Source organism: Theropithecus gelada, chromosome 3, assembly GCF_003255815.1.
Source record: "Theropithecus gelada isolate Dixy chromosome 3, Tgel_1.0, whole genome shotgun sequence".
NCBI lineage: Eukaryota > Metazoa > Chordata > Mammalia > Primates > Cercopithecidae > Theropithecus > Theropithecus gelada.
The window spans coordinates 104,845,288-104,864,575 of record NC_037670.1 but is presented as its reverse complement, the minus strand read 5'-3'; the positions used below and the strand labels follow the sequence as shown (position 1 = coordinate 104,864,575).

Below are 19,288 nucleotides of genomic sequence, written 5' to 3'. Positions count from 1 at the left end.
TGTGGTGGCCCGTGCCTGTAATTCCGGCTACTCAGGAAGCTGAGGCACAAGAAATGCTTGAACCTGGGAAGCGGAGATTGCAGTGAGCTAAGATCGTACCACTGCACTCCAGCCTGGGGAGGGAGAACAGGACCCTGTCTCAAAACAAACAAACAAAACAAAACAAAAAACTAAAAATGTTGCAGCTGGAAGAGGGCTCAGCGATCACCCTTAGTGGATGAGAAAATTGCAATAGGTTTATTAGACCTATCCAAGCGGTCACAGCTCGTGTGAGCAAGGGCTAGGACATAGTGTAGCGCCATCCTGAGTCTGACATCGTGCTCCTTCCTCCTCTCCATTTCCAGTCAGGAGTAGCAGTGAGCAGCGAGCCAGCAAGTTATGTTTCATGCATGTTATTTTAAATGGTCTTGGCCTTACCCTAAAGCTAATTTTTGCTATTTATCAAGTTCCATGGGGAGAATCAATAAAGATAGCATAAAACCCTGAAAGTCTCATCTCATCCAATTCAGATTTGGAAGCACGGGTGTAATTGTTTGTTCCCTTCCAAGTTGTACCATGTGAAAATGGCAGGCTTTTCCTTCGGCATTCACATACTCTAAAAAAGCAGCAACCCACGGGTGGGGTTTGGCAGCTAGAGTCAATCTACTTGAATCCACAAAAAACAGGCACCCCAGTGAAACAACCAAACCCAAACAAACAACAGGCACACATCAAAACCCACAAATGAAAATGGCAAGTTATGAAACAAATACATTTAACAGAGCATTAGTTTTACAAAAGAAATTGTCCTCATAAAGGAACTCAATCCAGTGTATTGAATTCCAGAACTAGCAGAGGAAGAGAGGATAATGGAGTAAGCCCCCTACCCTACCTCCTTTATAGATGAATTAAGCAAAGTCCTGAGAGATATTAGCGCTTAAACATTTAACACTGGTTCATTGTATGGATCCAAACTGGAAATGTTCCCCATTCACTCAACACAACTCTCTGGGGTAGTGGGAGGTGTCCCAGCCCTACCCTAGACACTGAAGTAAAGCAGAAACTGGTTTAATACAGAGAGCTGAACGGCCCAGGCAGAAAGGAAAGGCCTTCATCCTACACAGCCTGAGATGGTTGAGCAGTGACACTCTTGCATTACTTAGTGTCTCCAACTCTCACGGGACCTGCCCTCAATTGCTAAAAGAGCCTGACCTCTGACAAAAACCAATGATTTCAGCAGTAATTAATGATACTGTCAAATTAATTAACCCAAGTCTTTGTTCACAGGAAACCCATCCCCCATATCAATACTGCTGTTTACCAGTCCTTGGCCAAGTGCTATAGACCCAAACTTTCACAATCAGGACACCAGAACACCACTGACTGATGGCCCTAATAAGGTCCCACCTAGTAAGCCACCAACATTTGTTAATAAACCTTCTCACCAAACATATCCTTTGATAATATGATTAGTGCATGAACAGATCTCCAAAAGCTAACACTGTTTTAAATAGATATGTACCTGTAAATACCAGTGAGTATCACTCATTTCCTATAATACCTTTTCGCTATCCTTTTGAATTATGGTGATGAAAAACTAGACAAATGCTGCAGGATTTCATTCGCCATTTAATAAATGGCTCTCATTAAAACACTGGTTCGCTTGTCCTTGTCTATGAGGACTCAGACTCCTATAAATGCCCACGTATACATTTCCATACTATCTCTTTAGAGGATTCAGGACTATTTTCTTACACCTAACACAGCTTTTATCCCATTTAGAATAATTACCCTCCATCCCATTTCTGACTTTCAAGAAAAACAAGACACTTAATTGACCACAGGAGGACTCTCTCAAGGGCATTCAGGCTGCAAAAGCTCTGCTGCAAGCTCACAACTTCAGCTGATGTAATCTGCTACAAGAAGCTGACTTCTATTTTTAAATCATACCCTTTTACTCTGCCTTCAAAGGGCACATATATCACATGTTGTAACTTTGCTCATAAAATACCTAGTGGTCTCGGGGTGAATCACACTGTCAGGGGGAACTTCCGACTGCACACAGCCCGGCTCTGCCCCTTTAAATTCATCCACCTTTTCCTATTATGTATTTGGTCTTGAGAACAGCTATGTGCAGCCACACTCTCCAGGTATCTCGTTCCTCATGGTCATATTGACAAGGAGCAGATGCCTGGCAGGGTCCTTCTTGAAGGCTGGACTCACGCTTTCCCACCTCTTTGTATTTCCACCCCCTGACAGAGACACTTAATAAATGTTCTTAATGTTGATGTTGAGAGCTCTGTCGTCAGGCCTCTGTGCTTCAAAGGGTGCCAGAAGGAAAACAGATTGCTTTGTTTAACTTCAAGTTTTTCATTCATCATTTCAGGCATGCTCACTGTGTGCTATTTAAAAGGTTTCTTGGCAATCTGAAGACACTATGAAAAAAGCCTTGGTTGGAGGCGAAAAGACACTTGAACTTGCAACTTATTTATGCTTATTCTACTTATTTGTAAAGACAATAAAGACCTCAGCAATTAAAGTGGTGCTACCATGGAATCTGGTAGAGGTCAGAATAGCCCATTTCTCTCTGGTCTACCTCCCCCTTCATTTCATGGTTACCTCATGTCTCATCAGGTTTATATAAAAGCTTCCCAGTAGTTCTCCCAGCCTCCAGTCTTAGGCTCTTGCAATCCTTTCTCCATCTTACAATCTAAGAACACAAACTTGATCATGCCTCCTCCCTTCCCTACACCCTCCCACTACCCCCCGCCGCACTTAGAGAAGTGCTGTTTTTATTCTAGTGCTGTCTCCCTTTCTAGCCCCATGGTCAGGGCACCCCCATCTCCACACCCACCTCTCCTTCTGTGCTCTGGTTCTAAGTGTGCTGCTCCTTTCCCCTAAAAGATCTTTCTGCAAATTGCTTTCTCAGCCGGGAATGCTGTTCTGTTGCTCCTACTCCTTCTACCCAGCTCCTTCCTACCCGCCCTTCACATTTTGTTTAGTGCCACCTCCTCCAGGAAGCCCCTCCCAAGAGTTCCTGAGGCACCATGTGCTACCAGACACTACTGTTCACCATGCTGTACTGTGTTTACTTGCTCTAGCCCCAGATGACTGCACAAGACAAGATGGCAATGATCAGTCTGCTTCCTTACTACTGTATTCCTCTGGATGCTGCCTGAACAGGGCCCGGCTTCAATATCATTTGTTGAACGGACAATAAATGAATGACTAGATAACAAGGAATCCAAGTAGGGAGACCACATCCATGAGGTATGAATTCGAATTTTGTCTTCATCAGAAAGTGTGAACTTAAAAAAGAGAATTTATAGCAAAATACTACTTTAGCTCAGGATTCATCCTTTGAGATGTGAAGGTGGCAGCTGGCCCCGCGGAGACTGAAACTCCCCTTCCCACAGTGACTCCCGAGGAGCCACTGGCAGCTGGATCGCTCTCCTAGATGACTCAGAAACACATTTAGGTAACACATTCCTGGGAGAGAAATGGAGACTGTTTAAAATGGAGTCCTACTGGGACGAAACACTAAAGCTTGCTCAAAGTTAAATGTCATGTTATAAACTCCAAGTGAAGAGAAAACTCCACAATTTAAATTCATTCTAAAAAGGGCAGCAAGCCTCACATTAATAATGCAACTTCTTACCTGCAAAACCACATATGTCAATTTCCAAAACATCATGAGGTCAGTTGCAAATAGTGAGAATGCCCCACAGGTTTGAGAAAACATGGGTGTGGCACTTCCAACTCAGTGCCTGGAATCTTGTCATCGGTTATGTGTGTGCTAATTTGGGGCCAGGCGCTGGACTGGCCCTGCGCTGTGAAGATCCCCAACACGGTTCCTGTTCTTGTGGAGAGTCTGGCCTAATCAAATATATACTTGAAGATAGGCTTATTTAAAAAAAGATTCTAAGTACACCATGTTTAGCTGTTAAATTGAATCCAGCACACATGGGATTGAGGAGTAAGGCTTTGGCAACTTCTGTATGGCAGAGGATTTTTTTTTTTTTAAAAAAACCATATTTTCCAAAATCAACAGACTGATGACACTAAGGAATGGGTAATGTTTCAACATTCAAACCAAATGACGAAGGGCTTGGTTTTTATTTCGTCCTTACAGTTAGTAACCACTCCCCCAAAAACAAAACCAAAAAAAACACAATTCCACATAAAATTCTTCTGCCTTCCAGAATAATCATATATTTATTTTTATTACCTGGCACATAGGAGGTGTTCAATAAATATTAATTGAATGAATAAATCACAAGAGAGGAATTACTATGAAAGGCCTTTTTCAATTTTAGGTATTCTCTCTTAGGGAAGAAAATTATGTGTATTTTGAAGGATTCTGACTCTCATTTACCTCTCTGATCTTGGGCTAATTTCCCAACATGGGTATCATTTTCCTCACTTATAAAATAAAATCAGTGTCTTGGTTATTATGAGGATTAAAGGAGGCAACAGATATAAATGATAAGCACTCTGCCTTGTAGACAATTTTTTTCACCCTTTTCACTCCATTCTCCTCAACCCTCAAATAAAGTACTAATGACAAACCAAATTACTGGCCTGATTAAAAAGTTAGAAAACTTCAAAAGTAGCCTGGGATCACCAGCATCTAGCTAGCAATCCTTTAAAAATGTTATTTACAATTTGGGGGCTTTGATTTTTCTCTTCTATAAGATGAGTGAGTTTCACTGGAGGATCACAACAGCCTTTTCAGTCCTGATTTTCTATGACTCAGAAGCCTACCTTATGAAGAAGTCAGATGTTGCTGACACATGAAGGACATCTGTGATCAGAAATAAAATGGACCCTGATTTCTCTTCAGAGGGAAGGGTTCTAAATCACAAACCAAGATAAAACTTGACTTAAAAGGAATCAATCTATATCTAGGTCAAGAATTGGTGACCGTATTCTTAAGCACCTTCCTTCCCTCCACCCCTACAGAGCTAACCTCCAACGCAAGTGAAGGTTCTATTTGTAGCTCTGCAATAATGTACATAATAAGAAATCTAGGGATTTTTTTTTTTTTTTTTTTTTTTTTTTTTTTTGAGACGGAGTCTCGCTCTGTCGCCCAGGCTGGAGTGCAGTGGCGCAATCTCGGCTCACTGCAAGCTCCGCCTCCCGGGCTTACGCCATTCTCCTGCCTCAGCCTCCCGAGTAGCTGGGACCACAGGCGCCCGCCACCTCGCCCGGCTAGTTTTTTGTATTTTTTAGTAGAGACGGGGTTTCACCGTGTTCGCCAGGATGGTCTCGATCTCCTGACCTCGTGATCCGCCCGTCTCGGCCTCCCAAAGTGCTGGGATTACAGGCTTGAGCCACCGCGCCCGGCTAAATCTAGGGATTTTAAGCAATATCACAACTACGAATGGATCATTTGAAATGAGTAAGACAGTTGACACAATATTATGTCAAGCCTAACATTTGGCTGATTCTTTTTTCTTTCACACCCTGAAATACATCCAGGCGACCAAACAAAGAACTACCAAGATTGTTCACAACAAAAATCTCGCTACATTTTCATAAATATTCAGTGTAAGACTGCCACCTAGTGGTGGAATGTATTCTTGTATGACAAAATCAAACTGCTAAATTGACACAAGATAATTAAAAAACCAACAAGATTGTTCTTTGCTGCTTATCAAATATTTCAATGAAGTTTAAGAGCATAGCCATCTCTTCAGCCACATACTTTCCTCAGAAAAATTTCTGAGGAATGATGCATGCGTTAACCCTGCAACTAAACCCCACTGCTTCTGAACATGTCACAAAACAAAGGAGCATTATTATTCTATTAATTTTAATATGCATTAGCAATTTTAAAAGATTTCCCCAGTAGTCTGTTCTCACCTCGCAGATCCATTTGATCTAATCTTGATTTTTAGTTATGCATGAAAATGCATTTAGAAGTGACAACCTTACAAAAAGTGCGCATTATAAGAAAATCTGACTTCAATTAAAAGCAGTTATGAAATCCCAGCAATTTCCAGCCGTCTCTTCTATCTTATCCTTTAGAGAATTACGTATCACATTAATTGGTATTCTGTCACATAAAAAGACACCAGCGATGATTAATTGCATCCTTGGTGCTTTTGAGTTATGTCTTCTTCACCAGAGGGATTCAAATCACACCTCATTACCTTCCAGCAGGTACCCATTCTGCTAACCCTCATAAAACCTCCTACCTTCCTGAACTTCTCCATTTGCTTGTAGAGGTCTGGATCAAGCTCTTGAGACACGTCCTTCATCCATAATAGTGCTCCTCTATATTCCGTCCTGCACTGTTCCATGCGGTTCACCGTCAGCCAAGTATCTGAGATGGCCCGATGCCGAAAAGTCTCCACTTCTTGGTGAAATCTACACAGAGGATTTCGCAAGGCCAACCTAGACAGGAGGACAAAGCCACACTTTCAAAACTAAGCCAGTGAGAAATTTAACTCCTTGACATTCTGCCAATCTTAGACTCACAAGTCTAGAACAGTGCCTGGAATGTAGAAGATGCTCCATCAATATTTGCTGAATAATTGAAATACATGTAGTTTGAACTGATGAGTCAGCCAGAGAAGATTATCCATGTACCCATCCCTTAGCTTACTGCTACTAACTGGACCACTGGCAAGCACCTCCATCCACGTTGTTGGGGGTGGTCTTGAGCCTGGGCTGAGTGCTCATTTGAAGCTGGGGTCAATCCTGTGTTCATGGAGGACGGCCAAGGCATGACCACTGCCCATTTCTACATTTGGCCCTTTGAGGAGGCATGGAGTGTATATGATTAGTGTCTCTCTGACTAGGCCATTTTAGATCACTCTCCAAAGGCCAAGGCATCTACTGCTCACTCCAAGAGTCACAGAGGAATGAAATATGAGCAGAAGTATTTTGAAATGGTACAGGAAGGGGGACCAGCACATTTACTGAGAGGCTATTGTGTGTTAGCACTTTCAGACAGGTTACATTATTTCATCCTTGCTAAAAAAAACACTTGAGGATACTACACCAGAAATGAATGTGATGAAGTAGGTGTAAAATTATTATAATGTTGGCTATAAGATATGCCATTTACCCAGCCAAAAAACGTTTAAGGCATATTAAACTTCGGATATAACACTCATCTTGGGGAAAAATACTGCTTCTTCCATCTCCCTACCCAAAAATGAGCAATGTCAGATGAATTATACTCTTAAAATATACTCTTCTCCATGAAGTTTCAGGGCACAAATGCCAAAAAATGAATATTTAAATTTCAATTTAAATGCAAACTTATTTAGCTAAAGGTAACAATGGTGTCAGTGAACTGAAGTCAGCTTTTGGAAATTCCATCAGTGTCTGCAATGCCTTACATGTGTGTAGCACGGTAAGATTACAAATGGTGCAATGAACTATTTAAGAAAAAATTTCCTTTAACTATTTCCCCTAGTTTCCTTCTTGTCTGTAAAGTATTATTCTTAAATACTGAGTACTTGTATAAGAATAGCCTGCTCACACTGTCCTACCTAGATGTTGCAGATTATTTTCAAAGACATTGTTGTGCCATAAAGTAAACATGTTATTCCTGTTGGTTTGATTTAATACTCACCTTTCATCAAATAGAATATGTGGTTGTAGCAGTGACTACTGAATAAGTCAGTAAAACAACACTGGTGTGAAGGTTTGTGTAACTGGTGACTTCTATTTAAAGAGATCAAGAGTCCTCAGCTATCTCCCTAACGATTCTCTTCACTTCTATATTCTTTTTTCTCTTCCTTTGCCTAAGAATTTTTCTCACTGAAGTTAGTGATAATTATATGTTTAACATATGACAACTTACTCTATGAAATATTTTTTTAGGAATCAATTATTCTTGCAAGGTTCGAAAAGGTCCTATAGGCATAGAAAGTATCTATTAAGAGGTTAAAAGTAGATCATCTCTATTAGCAAAATTTTAGTTGCTTTTTAATTTTCACTTTTTGGTTTGTCTCTATTTTAAAATTTTTCTAGAATGAGTATGTATTTTTATATAGAAAAATTATAAATAATACTAAATGGTAAGATTTAAGATGATAAACAAATACCTCTTGGGAAATGTGTGGAGAACTAGAAATGGTTTCATTCCAGCATAAAAGTTGGCATTGCCCACAAAGTCAGGGTCCAAATGTCATCAGGAAGAACCTAAATGCCCAGGAGAAGACACCACTGAAAAACAGATGCAGCAGGTCTCTTTTTTTTCTACTCCATCTTTCTTGGGTTTTCATAGGAACAACCATGTACCATGCTGCTGGCCTGTTGTTGGCCCAAAAGGAGGGAAAGCAGCAAGGAGACATTAACAGAAGAAAATGCTGGACAATTTGAGTAAGTGAAATTTCTATAGCCGGAATATTTGTGGGAACTACCTACATTCTCCTAATATTAGTGGGTGACATTTTGGGGGTTTGTTAGTTACTGGGAGAGAAGGGAGTGAGGAGGAGTGTCACTTTTCTCAGGCGCAGAGAGTGACTGTGTGCAGGGGCTCCTGCTTATTTAACATCCATCATAAAAATGAGTCACAGTTGTGTTAAAAAAAAAAATACCACTCATCTACCACAATTTTCCCTGTACCAGAGCTTCTCAAACTTGAATTTACATGAAAACAGCAGGGGTCTAGTTAAAACGGGGATGTGGATCCTGCGTGTCTGGGGTGCGGCCTGGATTCTGCATTTCTGACACTCTCAGGTTATGGTCCGCGGCCTGAGCAGTGTGGACCTGGGCATGAGAACAGCACCTCTCTGAAGTTAATTGGCCCACAGAGAGCGGAGAGGGAACCCTTCAACCTGGTCTCATTAGGCTCCTGCTTTAATCAGCTGCTGGAAGGGGACCAGACTGATTGCTACAAGCAACACGGAAGGTCAAACATAAGCCCAGGACAGCACTCATAGTGATTGACATATATAATGCCCCTATAGACCAAAAGAAAAATGAAAAAAGATTTTTTTTTAATTAACAGGGAGGAAAAAAAAATCCTATGTATTAATCTTAATTAGAGAGTTAAGTACAAACTGCCTAACTAGTGAGTACAGTGCAGCTCCTCAGCCTCAGGGAAAATCCTTCTAAAGAATACTGTAAGATTCCCCTTCATGAGTAGGGTGCGTCCCAGAGTCTCCTCAGATCCCTCCAAATAGAGCCCCACTGAAGGCCACACACCTTTGCTGGGAAGAAAAGCAGAGGGCCTTTCCTGTCGCTTGCATCATCTTTCCTGCTCTGGTTTTATCTTGGAAGCCTTGGGATCGAAGAAATTTTCCCAGTTCGTTTTCTTCTTGAGACAAGACTGATGAAGAAAAGACCAAAGGAGCCATGAACAATGAGCATTTTGATTACAAAGGGAACAAGAAAGACAAATCACAAGGTCCTCTCTCTTCCAGAGGCGAAGACGAGATGAAATTAAATCCAAGTGGCAGGCTACAAGGTAAGCTCCCCCTACCCCCCATTTAACTTTCATGCTGTTCTTCCATTTACAATACGAGAGATCAAATTCACTTGAATACATCTGTCAGTGAGTTTGATGCCCTGTAATCAGAACCAGAAAATGACCTCTGTACTGAAAAGCAAGCCCATAATGTGCTGCTTCGAGCTGAAATAAAGGAGTTGGGTTTGTCAAGTATGACTGTGGGAATCTTTTGTGGCTGCCTAGGATGCAGTGCTAGCTGCCTCCCATTATTCTCTCCTGCTGACTTTTGATCTCTGCTTTTTGAGTTACATTCTATTCGATTGTAAAACAATTCAAATACCTCAGCCGTGACACAGGTTTTTGGTTGGAAGTGGGGGTAGGGATTGAGGGTGGGGAGGTCATCAGGTTGATGACAGTGGGTTTTAAAAATACAGAGCTGGAACCAAATCTGAATTGGTGATGCCTAATCTTGGCCTTATTTTTAAAGACAACCTCAGATGGTATTTTTGGTGGGAAAGTGATTTGGTGCAAGCTTTCTACAGATTGATTTGACAGTAAACATTTAAAAAATCATAGAATTGCATGTATCTTTGGATTCTGCACGTCTACTGTTAGGTAGGAGTACTTCCTAAGGAAGTAGTAAAATGGGCACAAAGATGTAAATGCAAAAACAATCATAGCATCATTATTTATAATAGTAAAACACTCTCCTCATACTAGGAACTAGTTTAATAAAATACAGTGCACCCACATAATGGCACAGTAGGGGTCCTGAACACACACTAGCAGCCAAGCCCCCGGCACCAGAGTGACACTTAGCTTCCTAGGATGTGCTTTCCCCCTAAACACAGCATTTACCATCAACAGATTTTGAACATTACTTTTATTTCCTATTTCTGTATTGATGTATTTATACACCATGTGTTACTAAAACTGCTTTCTAAATGCTACTAGGATTCTTGCCAGTTTTCACAAACCAGTCAGACTTTTCTTTAAGAACGTACCCCCATTCCTGACAGAATCTCACCAACGATAATTGTAGAACATTAGGCAGCAACCACAAATCCAAAGGTGAAGGCTAAACTCGATACTGCTACCTTATTAATTTGTGACTATAGTTTCACTCTAAACATTCCCTTGGGAAGGCCCAGTCAAGAAGAGGCTTTTAGAACCCATTTTTCCTGAGAGATAAACGATGACCCTGCTTCTCTTCTGTCTCTCAAAAATCAAGCTCACCATCAAAGGCCTGCTCGCAGGTTCCTTCCTCTGTGAAGCAATTGATCCCTATTTCTCCGGACAGCAGCGCTCTCTGGGCACCTGACTTAGGACTCACCTTGTGTGACTGGGCGTGTGTCTCTCTTTCCCAGGGGGCTCTAAGCTTTCCAAGACAGGGATCTCACTCAAACTGTGTATTCCCCAGGCCGAGCATAAAGTCTTAAATTCATGGTGCTAATTAAATGCTTGTGAACTGAATTAACTATAATTTTGCCTTGTTATCCTCATACACTTTATTTCAGTTTAAATACTTATTGCCTTTTAATACTCATGCCATGGTTCTATGTAGCTTTTTAAAACTCCTATAATTATAAGAAGGTTTTTTTGTTTTTTAATACCTTCCATTCCTTCTCTTCCCCACTGACTAACATGTGTCTCACTCAAGTCCACAATGAATCTTCCCCTATGGAAAGCAATTTCTCATTTTTGTTCTTAATAGCATGAGGCCACTGTCACCCTTTTTACCTTGAAGTCTCAAGTCACATACAAATGAACGCATTTAGCTTAAGGCTAGGAAGAAACCAATTCGTGGTACCTGAATGATTACATGGCTGGCGAAATGTACTCTTTCCTAAATAAACCTAAGTAGGCTGAAGCATTTTAAAATAATTTTGGCTCATTTTAGGCACTTGAGGATTAACTTGGGGCAGCAAACAGGTTTCATTTTAGGTGCTGACTCTGATTACTTGGCAATACTTACTCAGAGGCCAGTGGAAAGAAGTGTGAGCTCCATCAGCGTCAAGGTTAGATTTTCTGAGAAGGGATGGTCATTCTTTAATTTTAAAAATTCAAATACTGAAATTAACTTATAGAAGTTTAAAATTCAGGTATAACATAGGTATCAGGTAATGCACGAGGGCTGGGTGTGGTGGTTCACACCTGCAGTCCCAGCACTTTTGGGAGGTAGAGGTAGGAGGATCATTTGATAGTAGGAGTTCAAGATGAGCCTGTGCAACATAGCAAAACCCCTGCTTCTATTACAAGAAGAAAGCAAAAATAAAAGAAGATAACTCGAAATGTTCTATTAATAAGGTTTCAATTATCTGGGACTTGAGAATTCAGAGACAAAAACATTTTTATACTTACTTGCTGATTAGGTTTTCAGATGTGCCCTTAAAAACAAGGCAACCATGGAACTATGAAATTAATCAGCTTGACAGCATTAACTCACTCAGCACAGATTTATGGATGATCCAACACATACGAGGCACAGTTCTTGCCACTAGAATACAGTGATGAAGAGGATAAAGGAGTTCCCCACACTTACAGAGCTTATATTCAAGCAGCAGGAGATAGAAAATAAAACATAATCACAAACACGAAACACGAAAAAGAAAAATACCAGGGAGAGCAATGAGAGATGGGGCGTAAGAGTGAGTGGTTAGTAGCTGCCTTAGACAAGGTAATCAGGGAAGGTGTCTCTGAGCAGGTGACCATTAGGCTGAGTTCTGAATGACAATAGTCTTGGGACTATGAGAGCAGGGACCTTCCGGGCAGCAGGAACATCCAGTGCAAAAGGCCTCAGGAGTTTGGTGGACAAGGGAAAAGGTAGCTGAAGAGGTGAACTGGGGCCAGATCATGTCCTACGTATAAGAATGGGAGTCAGATTCCATTTTATGTGTTATTGGAGGCTTTTAAAAGTAGGGGAGCAATGTGATCCAATTTACGTGTATTAAACCTTTTATTCTGAAAAAATGATAGACTTAGAGAAAAATTACAAACAGTATATAGAGTTCCTGTATACCTTTCCCTAACATCCCCTAGTACTTACTTTTCCCTAGCATCCCCTTATATTTACATCTCACATAATCATGGTACAATAATTAATATTAGGAAATTAACACTGGTACAATACTATCAACTAACCTATAGCCCTTATTTGAATTTTACCAGTTTTTCCATTAACATTCTTTTTCTGTTATAGGATCCAATCTAGGGTCTCGCCTGGCACCAAAATATTGAGTTTCCTTAGTCTCTTAAATCTGTGACTGTTCCTTTGTCTTTATCTTTCACGACTTTGACAGATTTTAAGAGTACTGGTTAGATATTTTGTAGAATGTGCCTCAATTGGGTTTGTCTGATTTCTCAGAATTAGACTGGGGTTATGGATATTTGGGAAGGATTCACAGTGCTGAAGAGTCTTTCTTAGCGCACAGCATCAGAGGTTACATGACATCAGTGTACCTCATCACTCATGATGTCAAGCTCAACCGCTTGGTTAAGCAGGTATCTGCTGGGTTTCTCCACTGTAAGGCTAAGAATTTTTTTTCCTTTTATAATCATTAAAAATCTTGGGGGGAATACATGAGACGATGCAAATGTCCATTTTCTCCTCAAACTTTCACTCACTAATTCTAACACCTTCAGTGAATCTCACCTGTCACAATTCTCACTGTGGTGTTTGCCTAATGGTGATTTTGTAGTTCCCTCATTCTTTCCATTAATAAACTGAAATTATTTTATGAGACAAAGCTGCCCCTTCTCCACCATTTATCTCTCTCTCTTCATATAGACTTAAGGGAAATTAATTTTATTCTACAGGTTATAATTCAATACTAGCATTATTTATCATTATTTAGTTTGTTGCTCAAATTGTGCCAGTTTTGATCATAGGTTTGCTCCCGTGTCCTTTCAACATATCCTTTCTCAAACACTACCTTATGTTATAGTGTTACAAATAATACAGGTGCATTTTGAATTTTCCCTGCCCCAATCCCAGAATCAACCACTTCTCCAAGGAGCATTTCTTTTACTGGGGAAAGGTATTTAGAAAGCAAGATCTGGGTGCCAGATGTACTCACTGCTATGGGGTGTTAGTGCTTCTAGGTCATGTCAGCTCAAAGAAGCAAGAAATATATGAATGTACACTAACCCATGCATATGCCCTCATCTGCATTTATTTCTGTATGTATCTATCTGTATAGATATTAAAAACAATGACTTCAGAGTGGCACCTTTGATGCCAGTGCAACACCACAGTGTTCCTTCTAGCTTCTCCTTTTCTTTATCTGTAACTTCTTTCTAATGTAGGGAGTGAGAAATCTGGCTCTCATCATCCACAATGTCTTTACAGATAGTTCAACTTCAATATTTGCATAATGTAGTTTCAGCATTGCTAACTCATATTCCTATAAGAAACAAATTTACCAATGAGAGTACGGCTTCCATGTATAATTCTTTTTGTGTTTAGCCTCAGAATCTAGTTAAAAATAATTATGTTCCAAAACTACTGAGGTTAGTTCTTGTTTTTCTCAATTCCGGTCACTGTGACAATATTATTCATTTATAATGCAATTAAGTTCATTTATTACTGTTTGCATTCTATTTTAGATTTTCCCACATCTGGCTGGATTTAAGTATTTTTTGAGTCTATGAAATGTCACTATGGTTTTAGGAATCAAAGCTATGGGAAGGTACCTTAGGAAGGTACAGCTCCCTCCTCACCTTTGCTCCTCCATTCTCAACCCTTTTCCCATCCTCACCCACCACTGGTATCCAGTCTCTTTCGTTTCTGGTTTATCTTTCCTAAATTTCCTTTGCACAATGAGCAGGCTTGCTCTCTAGATATAGCTATAGATGGTAAAATGTAATGTAAAAAAATGGTAATACACACACTCTATATATATTACCTTTTTTTACATTTATATTTTATATCACCTTCTTGCTTGCATGAAGGATAGCATACTATAGATACGCTTTTATCTTTTGCTTCTTTCACTTAAAAGCATATCCTCCAAATCACTCCATATTAGTTCACAGATTTTCCTCATTTTTGTTTCTTTGACAGCTACATAGCAACATCCTCAATTAACCATACTATTTTTAGTCTTCTATCAAATTGGGATCTGTTTCAAGACCAAGCAGGGCAGAACTCCTCCCTCCTGTCTCTATTGAGATGGCATGGCTCACATGAGCTTAGTGGGTAGACATAAAAGGGCTTAGCCACCATCCACAGCCAGCTCTGCTGGCACAACCAGGTGACTACTTCAAGGGTGGGGACATTATTCTAACCCTTTATATTACAAGATAATTATGAGCCTTGATGGTGTTCCACTATAATTCTATTAACTACTCTGAGGTGGTTTAGGGGGAAGTTTTTCCTCTATATTCTTTTAGAAACATTAATATGGGTGGAAAACATAATTTCTGTTTAGAGAATCACTATTTACAGAAAATATGCAAGCATCCTTCTTTTTTTCCCTTGTTACAATATGTATTGTTTAATGAAAAGTGGACACACCAACTTCATGTGACTTTCTTAAAAAAATAAAGTTATAATTTTCTAAATTATTTTGTTTTCTACCATAAAAATGAAAATGATTCATTTCATGGTGAATACTGGGGGGATGGTGGGTATAGTAAGAAGAAGTTTGACCAGTAGTTCCCAGAACACAAGGTTTAAGCCAAGGAAGATTCTGATTGGGTTTAAAAGTGTACTTTGATTGACAGCAGTGCAGACAACAGGCTAGAGAAAGCAGAGGTGGAGGCAAGATCAGTGAGGAAGATGATTAGTAAACCAAGTGAGAGAGCAATGGTGGTGGCCTGAACCAACGTAGTGGCAGAGAAGACGGAGAGAGGAAGGAGAATCTGAGAGCTATTTAGGAGGCAAAACCCAGCATTTGAGACTGACTGGATGCAGGAAAGATAAATAGGGGAGCGGTGGTCATGTGTCTTAATTTCCTCACAGATCAAGACCTGGAGTTGCAGCCCTGGAGAAGTCTTAGCGCAAACACTTAGGAAATACTAACATAGATAATTTATAAAATACTGCCTCTACATACAATGATTTTGGACTTTCCTGAAGTAAGTTTTTTTTTTTTTTTTTAAGAGACAGTCACCTTCTGTCTCCCAGGCTGGAGCACAATGGCTCATTATAGGTCACTGTGATCCTCCTGCCTCAGCCTCCTGAGTAGCTGGGACTGCAGGCACATGCCATGGTACCCAGATAATTTTTAGGTATTTTTATTTTTTGTAGAGATGGGGGTCTCACTTTGTTGCCCAGGCTGGTCTCAAACTCCTGGCTTCAAGTGATCCTCCTGCCTCGGCCTCCTAAAATGCTGGGATTACAGATGTGAGCCAATGCATTCAGCCTACCAAAATGATTGTCTTAATAAAATATTACTGATGTAGAAAAATATTACTGATGTAGAAAAATGATGTACAAAAATGACGTAGAAAAATTTTCTACTGATGTAGAAAATCTGTGATTACTGAAAAGGGGTTTGTCAGCAGTCAGCAACAGAAAGACTTCCCATAGTCTAGTCTCAAAAATACAGAGATTATATTATTAAAATGACCTACAAGTGGAAACTGAAAAATGTACTAACATATAATTGATATTAGTGTTTCAGAGATAACTTTGTTGTTAATGCTTTTAAGACAGTCTGACTATATGAAAATATCGTTCTGTAGGAACCTAATATCCAATACAAAAAACATTCATGAAGAAATGTTGTCAACAAAATATCATCAACAAATTAACTGTATGTGCCTTCTGTCTCTGTTTGTTATCTTAAAAGGAACAAAACTGTGTATCAGAGAGTGAAGATAATCACATAAAAAAAAAACCTGAAGGTAAAAAGCCCAAGATACAAACTGAGAAAACTCTTTTATAATTGGGAAAATAAATGGCATGTCCATATCCATGGGAGATCCAAACAGAATTCTCCTAGTATGATACTTGCTTTGAAAGATAAATAAGCTATGTATATTACCAATAAAATTATTAGAGACTCTCCTCCCAACTGCCTAAAGACATAGACAAACAAACACCCTTAGTTTCCTAAGCATCTGAAATGATGTATCAAGACAAAATACCCTGCTATTTCTTACTGTCTATTTGATCGATATTCATACTGATGTCATACTTACAACATATCCTCTTTTGATAGAGTACAATTGCTTTCGATAAGTCCAGACAGGTTCTCTGAATTGAATGAAACAGCTGTAATAAAAATACAAACAAAACGCAAAATAAAATAGACAGTGGTGAGATAAAAAATAATTACATTGAACACAACCACAGTGTTCAATTTGCCAAAAACAAGACCACATGTCTAAGTATGCTTAGTGTTATGTGGTGCACTATATAGAAACTGTGACCAAAGCCTTTAAATATCTCCTATTATTCTATATTTATTGGAATTCATCATCTCTGCAACTTAAATTAAGATCTGCAGAACAGTTATATCCTCCAGTCTACTGAAATAATAGCTGAAAACAGAAATCCTAAGTGAAGGGTCCAGTTAGATGACTTGGTAAACCAGACCCAATATTCATTCATAATCAAATTTATTCCTTTTACCACTTGCTGTTTTTTTTTTAAATGGGGGATCTGTCAATTAAGCATATTTAGAAGTTGATGTTAACTTACTTTGTGATCCTAATGTATTTTACGGCATGCTTAAACAACTGGATAAAGCAAACAAAATCAATCAGCTGGATGTCCTATGTATTCAGAAAACATCTGATAAAATGATGTTGGGCAAGCAGTCCCCAATACTCCTTATTTTCCCAACAATTTCATAAAACATACAGAGAGAAAATATAAAGCCATGCTGTGGCCATACTAGAGGAAACTGGGGGAAAGGCAGATGGGGCTGTGCTGAGAAGAATCTAACTTGATTTCAATGCATGTTGGTTCCAGCCTTTGTTTCAGAAACTGAGATAACTCAAGAAAAGACAGAACAGACTTCACACTTTCTCCACCCTTTGCCCACTAACTTAGGGACGAGATATGGTATCAATGAGAAAACCCGGCAGATAAACATCCTGCCTCTGTGGAGCTACTCACTAAGGCAGGGCAAGGTTTTCCCTCTTTCTCTCTCCTAGTTCACTGGCCGCAGTGGTGCAGAAATTATGTAATGGTATCATAAAGCACTTCTACATCTGAGTGAACACAGATGATCTGTTTCATTATAAATATGACTAAATTAATAAAAACAGATGCATGCATATATACTTAAAAGATTAAAACCATTTCTAGGAATGCTTAAAGCTTGGTTATGAAGAATATAAATTTGCTAATTCCCATTTCATTAAATTGCATCTTCCACCTGTTTAGTAAAGAGCCGTAAAACAAAACAGAAAATCAGCAGTCTGAATCCACCCCTTAGCAAGTGTTTTATATCAGTATTCTGCATCAAAACCCACTAACACATAGTATTTCCTGAACACAGGAGCAAGGACGTTCAAACAGTATGTCTAGGAGTTGTTCTGTTGTTACTGTTCACTTTTTAAAAATTGAGGTATATCGGCCGGGCGCGGTGGCTCAAGCCTGTAATCCCAGCACTTTGGGAGGCCGAGACGGGCGGATCACGAGGTCAGGAGATCGAGACCATCCTGGCTAACACGGTGAAACCCCGTCTCTACTAAAATACAAAAAAAAATTAGCCAGGCGAGGCACCTGTAGTCCCAGCTACTTGGGAGGCTGAGGCAGGAGAATGGTGTGAACCCGGGAGGCGGGGCTTGCAGTGAGCTGAGATCCGGCCACTGCACTCCAGCCTGGGCAACAGAGCCAGACTCCGTCTCAAAAAATAAATAAATAAATAAATAAATAAATAAATAAATAAATAAAAATTGAGGTATAAATTAAATGCACTAAAATGCACAGCTCTGGAGTGTTCAGTTCTGTCAGTTATGACAATTATATATACTAACATAATCATGCCCAAAGCAAGATAAGAAACATTTCCATCATCTAATCAGTCCACTCTGCTGTGGCAGAGTGACTCTGGCAAGAAGATTTCTGTCAGCAGAGATTACTTTTTGTCAGTTACTGTACTGAAGAGCTGTTTTTCAGAAAAGGATTTCATTAGCAAGCAATGTGGACAAATATTAAAACTCAGTGCAACATTTCTATATTAACTTTCCAACAGATTGAAATAGCATCTGACCATTATTATAGCTTGGCACACAAGTTTTCTGTGCCAGAAGAATAAAATTTCTTGGTTTATAAGTTCGCCTTCTATGGATAACTCAAGGTATGAACACATTCAAGAGGTTTTCACATCATTTTCATATGTTTCATGGATGGAATCCATCCTCTCTATACACAGCAACATCAGTATTAACATTTCTGCAACAGAAACCCCTATCATGTGCTAAATTATTTGTCACAGCTAGGTACTCTGGATGCTACAAACCTAGGAGAGCAGCTATTTTGATTAAAGGACATTTGGTTCAGCCAAAATACTGCTGCAAGAGCCTACATATAATGTTTAATATATTTGTAATTAACATATTAAATTACCTTTTGAATAAGGCATGTATTTACTAGGTTCTTAAGAAAAAACTATGATATATAAAAAGCATATATGTTTATAATAATTTACACTGTACTTAGAACATAAAAATCGAAACAGATGCTTCCTAGTTCTACTTTCCTCCATTGCAGAAATCTCCATTAGAACATCCTTGTCAAAACCAGTTTCTATCTCAAAATTTCCAATTGCAGAAGGAAAGGGCTGAGAACTGATATTAATTGCACTAATACATACCCTTATTCAGTTAGTACTTATTGAATGTGTATTCTGTGTGTGGCTGGGGATACGTGGTGAATAGGCTAATACGGAATTTGATCTCATAGTGGAGGGAAGGTGGGCAAAGAGTTGAACACCCAAG

General features: G+C 39.4%; 1 protein-coding gene across 22 annotated transcripts in view; it reads right to left on the bottom strand.

The window, feature by feature from the left end:
- The window catches only part of ICA1 (islet cell autoantigen 1), a 155,999-nt gene that overhangs the window by 105,211 nt on the left and 31,500 nt on the right, over positions 1–19,288 (bottom strand). For 21 of the 22 annotated variants that reach the window (XR_003118675.1, XM_025380433.1, XM_025380421.1 and 18 more), the window contains exons 4-6: positions 16,538–16,610; positions 9,148–9,271; positions 6,180–6,378 (exon numbers count right to left, since the gene is read on the bottom strand). Coding sequence is in view for 21 of the 22 variants with exons in the window: in XM_025380433.1 (XP_025236218.1) it covers positions 6,180–6,378; positions 9,148–9,271; positions 16,538–16,610 (396 nt within the window). In the remaining variant the exon portion in view is untranslated. Of the gene's footprint in view, positions 1–6,179; positions 6,379–9,147; positions 9,272–15,504; positions 15,539–16,537; positions 16,611–19,288 lie in introns of those variants that run through there. The other variant, XM_025380442.1, reaches the window with a different exon arrangement.